Below are 15,162 nucleotides of genomic sequence, written 5' to 3' on the forward strand. Positions count from 1 at the left end.
TTCTGCATTTGTGTTCATCTTAAGAATTAGTCACTGGTTTGAATTTTCTGAAATCCCTGATTTTTTATTTGTCTAATAATATGTAATATTTTTAGACACGCTATAAATCCATGCTGTATCATTTGATATGTATTTTATTTTCTTTGCTCATCAAAAAAAATCACTAGTTTGTAAGAAACTCTGAGAAGCTCTGTAATGAATTTCTCTTCCCATGTTTGAATTAATGGCACTTTCTTCCTTAATAATTTTCGTAGAAGCGCAACTTAAAATTTTATCTATGACTGAACACTTTAATGATCTGGTGATTTGTTAAAACGAACCTTCCACACACCAGCACAGTATTAACACAAAACCAATATTTATTTTGATGTGGGGTTTCAGCCCTGAGGCCTCTCTTCATAAAGAGGGATTTTTCTTTAATTTCCTTTTTAAAAATGTCTTTTTTTTTTTTTTGGAAAAAAAGTAACATTTTGCTGATCACCTTTAATACGAACTAATGTGAAGATCAAACATTGCTTTTAAGATTCAGGACTTACATATTGAATTTGATATTATCGCATTTATTTCAATATTCTGAAAGGGTAGGAAAAACAAATGTGTTTTGGCATACAGTTTAAAAAAGAAAAAAAAAACCTCTGAATTATAAGAAGATGGAGTTCAGAAAGTATTCTTCATTTTTCCTCAAAAGGAATTAGAAGTCAGCGTGTTGCTATTGCTCCTTGACATAAAGACAGTGTCTTTGTTTTCTGTCCTCTGTATCTCTGAATCCTGTAATGCCATCACAGCAGAGTGCATTGGACACCACTTTAAATGATAAGAGTTTCAATAGGCACTTTAGTGGAATTAAGAAAAATCTAACACTCTTCCACCGTGATGCCACATAGCTATCTTCGTTCTATGTTGTCATGTCAGTAAATTGTATTCAATAGGCCTGAGCTTGTCTCAGTGTGTTTCCAAAATAACAAAACAAAACCAAGCGAGTACAGTTAATAGGATTTATCTTGTGTTTGCAGAGTAAAACAAAACTGACAATATGATAAATATAGCAACTTGCTAGAAACCAGGTAATCAAAGGACTGTGTTCCTATAAAGCCTGGTGTGTGTGTGTGTGTGTGTGTGTGTGTGTGTGTGTGTGTGTGTAAGTGTGTGCGCACATGTGTGCATGCATGTGTGTGTCTGTGTGTGTGTGAATGTGTGTGTGATTTCTATTTGTGTTTCCTTTTCTTAAATTTCTCCATTTGGTTGTGTTTTATCCTTCGCCTGTGCCCTAAGTGACTTTATCAGGGTTATAACTCTCTTCTTCACCAAACATGTCTGCCAAGACTTTAAAGCGGGGTCCCCAGTCTGCCAGATAGTCGTAGTCCTGGTCAGCTTCCGTGGTGAGAGAGTCTATAGAGCTAAGGGAGTCTGCTACTGATCCATTTCCTTCATATGCATATGTAGCCAATGAATCGTACGGTGGAGCAGTCGGGTCCACGTCATTTTCCTGCAGCCTTTGATTAATGAAATCCCTTATGTCTGTGTTGTCTTCCACCGGTGGTCTCTGACGAGGTAAACAGAGAGAGTCTGGTTTTATATCCCTGCGAATTTTGTTTTCTTCAATCACTTTCGGATTTCTCAGAGCACCAATATCGAAAGCCTGGGTGTCCTCCTCCCCACCTCCTTCGTCATCATAATGGATAACGTTGTCTCTGATGTCTTCTTTCGAGGTCATTAGAGTGTCTTTCTTCTTCTGCCTTCGCAGAGCTACATACAGTACAACGATGGCTAGAACAAGACAAAAGTTGCAAGTTGAGAATATGTAGTTGATGATTTTCAAAGTAAACATATTATAATCAAGAAGGATCATATCTATGTTTACACTGTTCATCGTGTAAAGCTCAACTTCATTTTCAAATTGTAGCTAACAAGAAACCTTAGCAAAATTATTCACAAAATCAAGCAATGACTGTCTTATATTTAGTTTGTGTTATATTTCAGTATTTTAGTGGCAGTTAAAAAGGGTGTGTTACAAAATGTTGTAAGAAAGAATGCTTGTTCTAAGCATAGAGAGAGCTGTATAGTATTGGTATAATAAAACTTAAATATTATTGCCCATAAGTAACACTTAGATATTTATAGCTAGATTCCCTAGCTGTAACATTACTTGCATTTCTAATGAAACAAACCCACATCTTCTTGTAAAAATGACTTTTCAAAGCGATACATTTTAAAAGGGAAGAAAGAAGGGAAGGAAGGAGAAGAGAAAGGAAGGAAGGGTACAGAATATAAAGGCCTTAGTTTTATAAACTGTGTCAACTGAGACTTCGAATTATTTCAATTCTGTGTCCTAACATATTGAGACATTTTCTAAATCAAATTCCCAGTGTTCAGTTTGCATTCATTCATGATAAAATTTTGAAATATTTAATTTATATGCTCTCACTTAAATCTTTCTTTGTTCCTGGCTGATGCCCAGCAACCACTAAATTGTAAGTGTTTAGTTCCTCTAGAAGCGAATGGGCACAGATTCAAAGCATAAAGTCAGTGCTCAACTTTGGTCATCATAAACCCCCCTCTCCTCCACAGAAGGGGTAATAGATTGAAAGTCACAGTATGTTTGATTTCCTACAGTAGAGTCTGGAAGACCGTTGTCAAAAGATTAGAAATTAGAGGAGATTGCGTGATGAGGAAAGCTCATTTATTCCCTCTTCCTCCCAAATTAAAGGTTGACCAACTGGAAGGAGGAAGGAGATATAGGTAGAGCTTTTGTACGATGGGCCTCTAAGAGACGTTTAGCACTCTGCACTCTTCCCAGGATTTAAGGAGGTCCCAAAATGAAAAAAGACTATTGCTCACTTGGGGGATGAGCCAGAAACTGCAAACCTCATAGAGAAGGCCTACATCTAAAATGACTTTGGAGTTGCTATGGCTGAGAAGGGGACTATAGCTGATGTGTCTGAGGGCCCCGTAAAAGATCCCTACACACCACAGGACACTCATGCTTCCCCTCATCCCAGGAAAGATGAGAAAATGGCTCAGAATAAATGGGAAGGTCTGAAGGAGTTTGGGATTGGTTAAAGAGGTCCAAGAAGAGTTGGGTTTTTAAGAATTCTTCATGGCAGAACTAGAAATGTCAACATTCGCTGCTGTGGGCTTGCAAATCCATGTGCTAAAATGGGACACGTGCACTGTGGACACTCAGAAACTATTTGGAGGAATGAGTAATAGACAGCGGGGCAAAATGATGCTGAGCAGAGCAAGATGACACAGTACACTATCAAAGGGCCAAACAGGCCAAAAATGAGCATCCAGAACATGCCAAGTCATGGTAGGTTGATATGGAAATACTCTGGGACTCCGGTGGCTCCTTAAAAGAAAGAAGCATGAAAGAATAACCCTTGATTTGAGGTTAAGCACCTAACTGATGGTTTTAAATTTCAGGTGTGAGAATGTTATTTTGAATCTTTTTTCCACACACCAATGTTACTTGTGTGAATTAGTATCTACACTATGCAAATTGGACCAGAACTTCAACTTCCAAACTGACATGAGCTTCTTAGAGAATGTTCTCCAAAAACTGTCATATAATGCCTTACTCCATGCTTTACATCCTAGGTTGTTTTTTTTTTTTTTTTTTTAATTTTCTATCTTAAAGATAAATGTATGTATCTACATTTGTGAAGCATATATCAACGGATTCCACAGTGCCCAGCTGTACCTCTGTTGCAATTTGAACTTAAAGAAATGACGGGCAAAACAGAAAAGCTCTCTCTAGTTTTGTGAATCTGGCAGTGAATTAATAAGTGAATGGAGCCAGCTGAACAGAATGGATGGAAGACGGAAACCCCTAAAGTAGATTTATATTAATTCTCACAGAGATGTTACAGAATACGTTACTTCAATCCTTTTCCTTTGCAGCGCTTCTGGATGTTTTAGTGTGTTCTTTTCTAGGGAGGGTGGTTAGAATTTTGATGTGTGGAGCTGTGAAAAAAGCAGAATGAGAACTGCTTTTGGCTGGCAGTTTAAACAGAAAAAAAAAAAATTGGGAATGCTTTTACTTTCTTTCATTTCTTTCCTGTCTTTTCCCTTTTCTTCCTTTATTGAATGGGAATTGGAGAGCCATGGTTCATCTAGTTTATTTTTAAAGATAGGTACTATCTTATTAGATAGCAATAATTACTGGAATATAAGATGAATTATAAAAACACTGCTGTAAATGAGATACCTGTTATAGAAAATTTCACTGTGGCATGTGCAACAAACTGTTATTCCTCGGAATCCCCAAGGGCTTGAATGTACTCTTGTGTTTCTGATGATGTTATTTGTTTATTCTTAATGCTATATATACATAGAGTCTTAAACAGAAAATTCATATTAACAAAAAATAGAATTCAATGTAGTTAATCTTTCCTCTATCCAGATGTGACATCTCAACGAAGAAAAACTAATTTACATGTTCAATTGTGAAGACAGAGGCAGAGAGAAGAGAGATTGAGAGAGAGAGAGAGAGAGAGAGAGAGAGAGAATATGGGATTATTGAAACCAACCTAAGAGTATAACAATGCACAGTAGGATGGCAATCAAAGCCCCAGTGCTGAGTCCTACAGGTAGAAAAATTGCTTCCACATTACAAGACAGGATGGTACCATCAGAGTCACATCTACAAACTCGAATAGTCATGGTGTTTGTGCTGCTCTGCACAGGGTAACTGCTGTCTTCTATTACAACAGGGAGGAAATACAACTCTTGCTGCCTGCGGCTGTATCCATTTCTTCGGGTTTCAATTCCAGCTGTGTTGTCTACAAAACATGACATTGATAAGACGGTTACTAAAAGCTTCACTTCAAATCTGAAAAGTTGGTATCTGTTAAACGGTAGGAAGCTGTTCTTGCATCAGCAAAATAGACCCATATTTTAATTCTTTCTTTTATTATTATAAGAGCTGCCAAATGTAATGAAATGTAATCAAAATAATCCTTAGGAAAAGAAGAAACATTAATCTTCTCTGGTATAAGATCTATATTTTCAATTCAGAGGGAATAGAAACTGGTTATAAAGCAAGAAGTGTGTTGACTTGACTCATTTTTTTAACATCAAAATGTCATTGAGAAAAAAAATACAACTGTGGGTGTTTTCTTACATGCTACAAGAGCAAAGATTACAAAGTATGAATCTGTAAAATACGTTACCTAAGAACCTATTATTTAAAATATAACAAATACCAATATCCCATTTGACTTATTATTTTCCCTGGATCTGAATCTGTGCTATATAGCTATGTATATGGTAAAATATATCTGTATATATCTGTATCTACATTTTTCACTTTTGCATATTAGTTAGTATAGGAAAAAGAGAAAAAAATGTGTTAAAAACATCAAGATTCATTAAAAATTGTAAACATAAATAATCACCATTTTAATATAAGTACAAAAATGATTCATTTTAATTCTGACAAAATCAAAAACAGCAATATTTACTTAGAATAATCCAAGGCAATAAAAATTTTAAATCTTATATAAATGCAATTAATACTTCTATTGAAAGTATTATTTTGCATGTATTTTTTCTTTACTTATTGTATTTCTACACACACAAGTGGAAACATGGTTTTATTCAAAACACCATTTCATTTTTGTGTCTATTAAAGTAACTCCTACACATATCTTACTATTTATTTTTAAAAATGTATTAATATTTAACCTATTATAGTCATACATCATATCCACTTTGGAATCATGGAAACTAATTTTAGAAAAATATAGCACTCATTAAAATACAGGTTTGTCAGATAATGTTGCTAACTCAGTAATATTCATTCATCTATTTGTATAGTCTAATTTCAACAGCTAAAACTTAGGCAGATTCTCTAGATTCATTACATTAGAAGCACTAAGTTGAGAAAAAGTTACTTGATAAGATTGTTTTGCATGGGAAGATGACTTGGTTATTACATAGGGATATTTTTTAAATTGAAAAAGAAAAAATACCAAGATGCAAAATGTCTATTATAACATGGCCAGCCAGACTCAGTAATGCCAGATAATGGTGATGAGAGTAGGAACAAAGAAATGTGGACTAGTTGAATTAACATTGAAATCTTCAGCAACTGATTGAATACCTGAAGCTGAGGAAAAGGAACAGTCAGGATTAAAATTTGAAACGTAAGAATAGGAGGTTGGAGAAGCTGATATATGTGTACTTGAGGAGCCATGGGTTTGATATTCTTGAACATATTATATCAAAATGTACCCTACTCTTTTGTTAATGTTTAGCCTCTCCCTCCTCCCCATTATCCATGGGTTCACTTTCTCTGATTTCGGTTGTCCAAAGTCAACCTAGGCCTGGAAGCAGATGATCCTCTTTCAGATGTGTGGTCAAAAGGTCAAAGGTAGCCTACTGCTATATCACAATGCCTGTCTTTCCCCTCATTCCATCTCATTGTCTTAGCATTTTATCATCTTACATCATTACAAGAAGAGGAAGGATGAATACAACACAAGATATTTTAAGAAAGAGAGAAATCAAATTCACATAACTTTTATGTGAGCATATGGCTATAATTGTTCTATTTCATTACTGCTGTTACTGTATCTAATTTATAAGTTAAATTTTTTCATAGATATCTGTGCATAGTAGAAGACATGTATATGCAGGGTTCAGTACGACCTGTGGTTCGGTGTCAGGAATCTACTAGGTGTCTGGGAACATACTCCCCCAGAAAAGGGGATTACTGAATTTTGAACACATTATTGTTATTGATATGTGACCATATACAATTCATTGTGCTGTTCATGATGGGAAAAAAGACATTAAACCTCATTTCCACTCTTAAAATAGTTTCTACTGCACAACAGATAAAGAAAAAGTTTATGTGTATCATATAACAATATATATGCACACAAAGAAGTTTTATTCAACTGTAAGAAAGAAGGAAATATTGACATTTGGGACAACGTGAATGAACCTGGAGGGCATTATGCTAAGTGATATAAGCCAGGCAGAGAAAGATGAATACTGCACATGACATTAGAGGTGAAATCTAAAAAAGAACGACAACAACAAAAAGGAACCCATAAAAACAGAGAGCACAAATGGGGTTGCCAGGGCTTGGGGGTGGTGAAAATAGGGAAACATGGGCAAAAAGATACAAAATCTCAATTATAAGATGAATGGGTATAACAAGGTATACCATGGTAACTATAACATGGTGCTATGGTTGATACCACTCTATTGTAGAATTGAAATTTGCAACGTGAGTAGAACTGAAATAGTCTACCCCTGGGGGGGGGGGGGAGGAGGTGATGTGAGGTAATAAAATGTTTCTATTCAGTTATTAAAGACTTACACTTACACTTAAAATGTAAGTTCAGATAAAAGGGGGAATATAACAAATGGCATATTTAAATAGCAAACAATGTTCGGACTGTGACAAAACACTATTGCTATGAGGCAAGATGATTTAATTCATATTATGAGATATTAATTCTCCAAAACCATACAATAGGGAAGATAGTCAATGCTTATGTCCCTGAATGATGTGTCCATCTACTTTGTTGCCCAAGCCAGGGATCTGGAGGTCTGATTAGTCTTCTTGTCCATTGTACTCACATCCAGAATTTAGGGAATCTAGCATCAAGCCCTACAACTTTCTATCTCTATCCACCTATCTCCATGAGCCATTACCTTAATCTAACACACTTTCACCCCTCCTGCAATAGCATCGGAAGTAATCCTATATCCTTCTGTTGTCTTTTTCAAACTACAACCAAACTGATCTTCCTAATGCAAATTTGAACATAGTATGCTCTTCTAAACCTTTCCAAAGTTATAATGTCTTTAAATGGCTTCTAGTTAGGGTGACTACATGTTCTGGTTTGTCTTGGGCAGTCCTATTTTATGTGAGCTGTTCTAATTAAAATCACTAATATCGTCCATGTCTATTCTCCAAAGTATTCTAGCTTTCATAATAAAATATGTGGTGTCTCTACTTATAAGGCCTTTCATATTTGGGACCCTGTTGCATTTATAGCCATTCCTCACACTACACTATTAGTTGGAGAAAACCCTACTGAATTTCCTTCTGTGACAAAATGATTTCTTTCTCTAAATATTTACAGACAAGTAAATTTTTTTCAGACATCCTTTGACTTCTGTCAGTCATTATCATCTCATCACAATCTGTTCATTTGTTTTATAAGCATAGAATTTAGTAAGAAACTAGCTTTTTACCATCCAATATTATGAACTCAGATGTTTCTAATTCCTATTTCATAACTAAAGAAACTTAGAAGGGATAAAATGTCCACAGTCACAGAATTAATAATGTAAGAACAACTGGCCAGTACTTAGCTGCAATATATCCAGTGTCCTTTGTATTTTTGTAGTGACTGTCACAGTAGCAGATGTGATACCATTAGGAGCAGAAGCAGTGGTGATGATGACTGTGGTAGACACAGAAGTGCAGACTGATGGCAGAGGTGATCACTAAAATAATCTTGGGTATTGTGCTAAATGATTTGCACGTATTATTTTATTTAATATAAATACTATGAGGGCACCTGGGTGGCTCAGTCGGTTAAGCGGCCGACTTCGGCTCAGGTCACGATCTCACGGTCCCTGAGTTCGAGCCCCACGTCGGGCTCTGTGCTGACAGTTCAGAGCCTGGAGCCTGTTTCAGACTCTGTGTCTCCCTCTCTCTGACCCTCCCCGTTCATGCTCTGTCTCTCCCTGTCTCAAAAATAAAAACGTTAAAAATTTTTAAAAAAAAATAAATACTATGAGGTTGATTTATTTCAACTATGAGTTTAAATTATGTAGTATAACTTCATGCATTGAGAGTCTGCCATTGAGGACATAATGGAGTGGGAATGAAAATTTCTGCCATTCTAGTTACAAAGCCTTATTCTTAACCTGTGCTGTACTGTATATTATTCAAACAAACCAATTACTAAGAAGTTACGTATGTGTTTGTACAAGTAATGTGCATGTGGAACAAATGATACGTTTAAAACATAGAAAGCATTCAATTTCCCAGATAGGCTATTTTGGCTTGACTCATTAAGGGACCGTCCACATTATAAATGGAAGCAATTTGCCTCATTAGATATGATCTATATAGGTTAAATATTTAATTTACTGCTAGCCATAGAATTTCATATTTCTCATATATGGATTTCCACATTTTATGAACTTGAGTGCTTCTAGGAAAAACATGGGTTGCTACCTTTGCGCCCTTTTACAAAGTTACATGGCAAGAGGTACGTTTTTATGCGGTTAAACTTACTTCTGAAGTCACGGACTGTAAAATTTGGTTTGACGGCAGCTTCAGGTGATAATCTAAAGGAAAATTGCTGCCCAGCAGGTGAAAGATCTCGGTCTGCAGCGCTGACTATCTGAATTATCTGAAACAAAGTTGAGATGAAACTTGAAGTCAGTCATGAGTTTCAAAGGGAACTTAACATCCCAGGCTAGTAAGTTTATTCAATGATGCATGCAAGGAGAGATAAATGACATTTTTAAGATTCATATCGGTGGACCAATTATTTACAAATAATTTTTATAAACAAATATCTAAACATTCACAGTTCGTAATGGCAGGTACAATTATAGGGTCTGGGCCAATTCCAAATCAATATCTGCATAAATAAAAAGCTTGGGGCGCCTGGGTGGCTCAGTCGGTTAAGCGTCTGACTTCACCTCAGGTCACGATCTCACGGTCTGTGAGTTCAAGCCCCGCGTCGGGCTCTGGGCTGATGGCTCAGAGCCCGGAGCTGCTTCCGATTCTGTGTCTCCCTCTCTCTCTGCCCCTCCCCCATTCATGCTCTGTCTCTCTCTGTCTCAAAAATAAATAAAACATTAACAAAAATTAAAATAAAAATAAAAAAAGCTTAACAGCATTGAAAATTCTCACTAATAAGCAAAATAAAATTAAAATGCACTTGCTTGCATTTTAAACTAAATAAAATAAATGCTTTCTAACATAAATACGAAAATGCTTACTGGAAAGAAAATCGCTGATTATTTAAAAGCCCTTGTGACAGCAAAATTTTAGTATAGTTACGTTTGTGAGAATGAATTTTATTTTCATAAATAAATAAAATGTTGAGAAAGAGAAATTCAAAGGATGTATATCTGATTTTGTTCTTTTATTTGTTTCTCCCCAACGGGCCAGAATGCTAATTGCATTCTCATAAAATGGTTTTAGGAAGTAAACACTAACCATCGTGTTTAAAATTTTTCCTAAATCTCTCCCATAGGTTGTATGTCTGGTAGTTAAAATTCTGACACTTCAGTAAAGTGCCCTTAAGAATTTGGAGATTAAAAATAACTTCTAAGAGCCAAACTGTGAAATTGATAATTCACTACACAGATAACCAAATTATAATAGCTTTGAGGTTTTATTTATTAACATATGCAATAGCTTTGCATCAGAAAGAATTTCAGGAATTGTGTGTAGAAGAGGGTGAGGGCAGAGGACTGCTCAGGTGATGACTCTTTTAGACTAAGTTTGAATTTGCCAAAAGAAGACCTTACATTTCAAATACTACATTGTGGTCACAGTGGGCAAAGCACACGTCGTGTCTTAGCACAATGACATTAAACATGTGATTTATTTTTTTAATTAATTTTTTAATGCTTATTTATTTTTGAAAGACAGAGAGAGAGAGAGAGAGAGAGCACTGGGAAGGGGCAAAGAGAGGGAGACACAGAATCCAAAGCAGGCTCCAGGCTCTGAGCTGTCGGCATACAGAGCCCGATGCGGGATGCGGGGCTCAAACTCACGTGTTGTGAGGTCATGACCTGAGCCAAAGTCGGACAACCCACTGACTGAGCCACCCAGGGGCCCCTAAACATGTGATTTATTTGATACTTTTTGTTTTCATTTCATGGTTAAAACTCAGTCTTAGTACTATGTTCTACCTCCCCATATATTTGTGTGCATGTATGCTTACATACACATACACACATTCACACATAAGCATACATACTAAGAAATTTATGCCTGAAGCAGTATTGGTAATTTGTAATTTGAAAAATTGGTTTACTTTATTTTTTAATTTTTTTAATGTTTATTTTTTGAGGGAGAGAGAGAGAGACAGAGCATGAGCAGAAGGGCAGAGAGAGAGGGAGACACAGCATCCGAAGCGGGCTCCAGGCTCTGAGCTGACAGCTTAGTGCTCACCCGATGTGGGGCTCGAATTCACAGACCATGAAATCATGACCCGAGGTGAAGTCGGCCGCTTAGCCCACTGAGCCACCCAGGCGCCCCAACAAATTGATTTTCTCATGAGAAATCCAGGTGTCTAGGTCAGTGTAAATCGGTCACACTTCTATAAAACTTCAACTTTCCTTCACATAAATCCATATGCTTAATCAGATCATAGTTCCCATCCACAAATTTTCTGTAAATTATTAAGGGATTGATTTGCCAGGTGCTTTTTTTGTTGTTGTTGTTTTGCTATTAACTACTATCAGCAAGCATAATCATTTACTAAATTAAAGTTCTTTAACACCAAAAAATATCAAGAACATAACTTTAGAATGAAGCAATGTCCTTTCAAACAGCAGAGAAGAAAATTTTAGTTTAAACTGGCACTTATCTGGAATTGACACTTGGGAGTCATTACGCTAAGTAAAAAACCTCTCACACTTCAGTGATTCACCATTGTTGATTTAGATAGTATCATCCTTTTCTTTTCCTGTTGTCTCTTGCCAGATATCACATACATACATGTATACATACTTACATACATACATATTCAATTATCGGCCAGAAGAGATAGACAGTTCCTATGCATAATTCTTAGACAATGGGAAGATGGCTGGGTCAAAAGCAGAAAATGCTCACATTCCACACTCCCTTAAAACTTAGTAATATTTCAGGGTTGTGCTTTGTACATAAATGTGACCCAGTAGAAAGCCCAACAGATGTTTATTAGAAAAAGAGCGTCCAAGGACCCCACGGATTACCTACCACTTTGTCCAGATGTAAGAAAAACAAGTTACCTCAGGTCATTTCTACTATTCCCAACTTTTTAAACTCATTTACTAGACAAGCAGAGAAGCACCGAATGGAATTCTATATCCGAAGGACTTTCATTGTGTGCATTACAAGAGTCTGATTGGTATAAAAGAATTAAATCCCTAATTATCTTTAAAAAAGTAGAGGATTGGTTATGGGGGTGAGGGTGAAGGGATCTGGAAAATGAGAAATTGCTACATTGTGGAATTTCAGAAAACCTCTTAATACATTCTCAAATAAACAAATAAGTTTATTATTTGTTGAACATTTATTCAGGTGCTTCTATTTCAGACACTAAAGCAGGTGGTGAGCTTATCCCATGTAATTTGTGGGTACATTTAAGGGGATAGAGGGTTAAACCTTTTTCTGCATTTCTGTGTCTATTCAAAGTTAAGGATGCAAATTTATCAAATGGGAAATCTGACTATACAAGTCATGCTGTAATAAAATTAATACTTTCTTCAAATTATCAGAGAAAGGATTAGAGCAACACAAGCCACTAGAAGTTTCAGTATTGATGGAAATATTGTATATCTACATGGAAAAAAAATGGTAGCCACTCATCTCATACAGCCATTGAGCAATTGAAATGTGGTTAGTGTGAAAGAGAACACTGATTTTTAAATTTATTTAATTTCAATTTAATAGCTACCTAGCTAGTGGACATCACAGGATTAGGATTATGGGACAGATTTGCTACAAATCAGTTTAATGCATTCAAATTGAAACAAATACTGAAGATTAAAGAATGATCTTTTTGAATAATGATACTGTTTGAAATATTAAAATTTTTCTGTAAGAATTAAAACTTCAAATTTATTTAAATGAATAGTTATGCTATTTAAAGGTGATTAAAATAGAAAACAAACCAAGCATACTGATCTATTTTTCCTTTGGACCTAGGTGCACAGTATTGGGTTAATCATATTATTATTTCATGACACACTCTCATCATTTGCTCATTCTTGATTCATCATATCATATCATGTCATATCATACCATCATATTACATTATAACATGGTATGCTATTTTATCCACTCATCTGTAATAGTATAGAAACAAAAACTGGCTACCCAACACCACTCACATTAACTCTAGGATTTTGATATAACTTTTTTAACTATGGTGTCCTCCCTCATGAGATCTTCCACTAGAATCAGAACAATATTGACTTAATAAGGAGAATATAATTCAGAGATTTTCAGTAACCCAGATGTTCTACTCAAGGCCACCAAAGAAAGAAGCCTTAAATTTTTAATGGGCTATAGAGCTTTTCTGTACTTCTTCATAAAGCATGTGACCAAAGCAAGAAACACTAGAAGAATGCATTCTCAATTTGTTTGCTTCTTTATAGTCACAGAGTCCATAGAAATTCCACAGGAAAGGAAAGGAAAACAGAGCAGATCTGCAATCCTAGGCTTGTTAGTTATACAAAGAATGTTCACTAAGCTAGCATCACTTTATCTCCTGTGGTGTTACTTGTACATCCATAAATCACCCTTAACTTTTGAATTTACTATCCATTGTGGGGTTTTTTTTAATGTAAACACACACACACACACACACAGATATCTCTCTGTGTGTGTATGTGTGTGTGTGTGTGTGTGTGTGTGTGTCTATTCATGTGTGGGCTTATAACCTGAAACACATGCATATAGTCTTCGTATGCTATTAGTTAACAATATTAATAAGTTACCTGTCCCGGTTTGGCATTTTCACACACAGCTGTCTCATATGGCACAGATATTTCTGGAGGAAATTCATTGACATCTAAGACATTAATCAATATGTTGACTTTGCTGCTTAATAACGGGTTACCTATTGAAAACATAAAAAAAAAAAAAACAGACAATTATAAAATCTCGTCAGTTATTGCTTTTATAGTAAATGGTCTTAATTTTTTTAATTAGCCATTATATAGAATCTAAGGGATCCTTCCTTTATGGGAAAATTTGAGGTGTTTTGCCAAATATAAACAATAAAAGGATGGATAAGTAAGGTATCAGTGCTCTGCTCTCAGAGCACCAGGAGTGAACTGTATCAGGGTTCATCCCTGAAATTCACTCACCGCCAAAGATAAGGTCAACCATCTGGCTAGTATTTTGTCAAACGTGTAGCCATCATACAAGAGTTAGTTCACAGAACCAATCTTCACCAGTAGTGATAATTTTCACTGGATAAAACATGTTTTCTATGTTGTGTCCGTATAATTAAAACTTTATTGAGTAAGATCATCTATGTTTAAAAAGTTCTCTCAAAATGATTCTTCCTGAAAAGGATGATAAATTACAAGAAGAATGAAGGAGAGAGGGCTTTTCAAAAGTAAAAATTAAAATACAGCTTTAAGGAAGTAAAAAACATAGGTTATGGAAAGCTAGTATACACCATAAAATTGCTTGCTGGTGATAAGAAAGAATAAACAAGATTTTCTTCCTTCAGTATAAAAATAATGTTGTTTTGAAAAAGTGTCTGCCAAAATCCAATCACAAGTTGTAGCTCCAGCCCCTGATAGATTATCTGCCTCCTGTCATTTATTGAAGAAGACTAGATAAAATTAAATTAGTAAGCCTAACAATGCACCCTTTACCTTATTTGTTATAAAGTTTTACCTTATTAAATTTCACATATGGATAAACTGCCTCAAATTGTTGAAGGACCTTGCCCGGAGTCACACATGCAGGATTACGGGAGGTTAAGATTCAAACCCAGGACTATGGAAATCCAAGTACCGTGTAAATGGCACCATGACTTCCCTACTGACTGGTTTATGTGTTAAATCCTTCATTGCAGTGCTGTTGAAGATTCATAATGTTAGTATTCTTTTAGACCTCTTTCTGAATTTTTTTAAAGAAGCATACAAGATCCCAATACATAAGTGATTCTGACAAGTCTAAGTTGATCCTGCAGTACTAAAATTTATTAGAAAATAATAGGCGCTATAAACAGCATCGTAATAAATGTTCACATATTCACACGTGACACAGTGAAATCTGTCATCATGTACCAGTACAGACACAGATAACACAAAGAGAGGATGAATGGTGCATTTTGTAATATGGGATGTATTTATAGAAGGTGTATTGGTAATCTTGGTGAAGGATGCAGAAATTATCTATGATTTAATAATTTATATTGGCCAGAGGGAACTATTTGA

The 15,162-nt window shown here is 35.5% G+C and overlaps 1 protein-coding gene across 5 annotated transcripts in view; it reads right to left on the reverse strand.

Annotated features, from left to right (window-relative positions):
- Nucleotides 1-341: 341 nt before the first annotated feature.
- The window catches only part of CDH12 (cadherin 12), a 1,063,313-nt gene continuing 1,048,492 nt past the window's right edge, over nt 342-15,162 (reverse strand). For all 5 annotated transcript variants that reach the window (XM_086676372.1, XM_086676368.1, XM_025924779.2 and 2 more), the window contains 4 exons: nt 13,705-13,826; nt 9,269-9,386; nt 4,530-4,781; nt 342-1,767 (listed from right to left, as the gene is read on the reverse strand). In XM_086676372.1, coding sequence (XP_086532498.1) covers nt 1,268-1,767; nt 4,530-4,781; nt 9,269-9,386; nt 13,705-13,826 — 992 coding nt within the window. In that variant the 3' untranslated portion in view covers nt 342-1,267. The remainder of the gene's footprint in view (nt 1,768-4,529; nt 4,782-9,268; nt 9,387-13,704; nt 13,827-15,162) is intronic.

The sequence above is a fragment of the Puma concolor genome, chromosome A1 (genome assembly GCF_028749965.1).
Source record: "Puma concolor isolate L17-30 chromosome A1, mPumCon1.1.hap2, whole genome shotgun sequence".
Classification (NCBI taxonomy): Eukaryota; Metazoa; Chordata; class Mammalia; order Carnivora; family Felidae; genus Puma; species Puma concolor.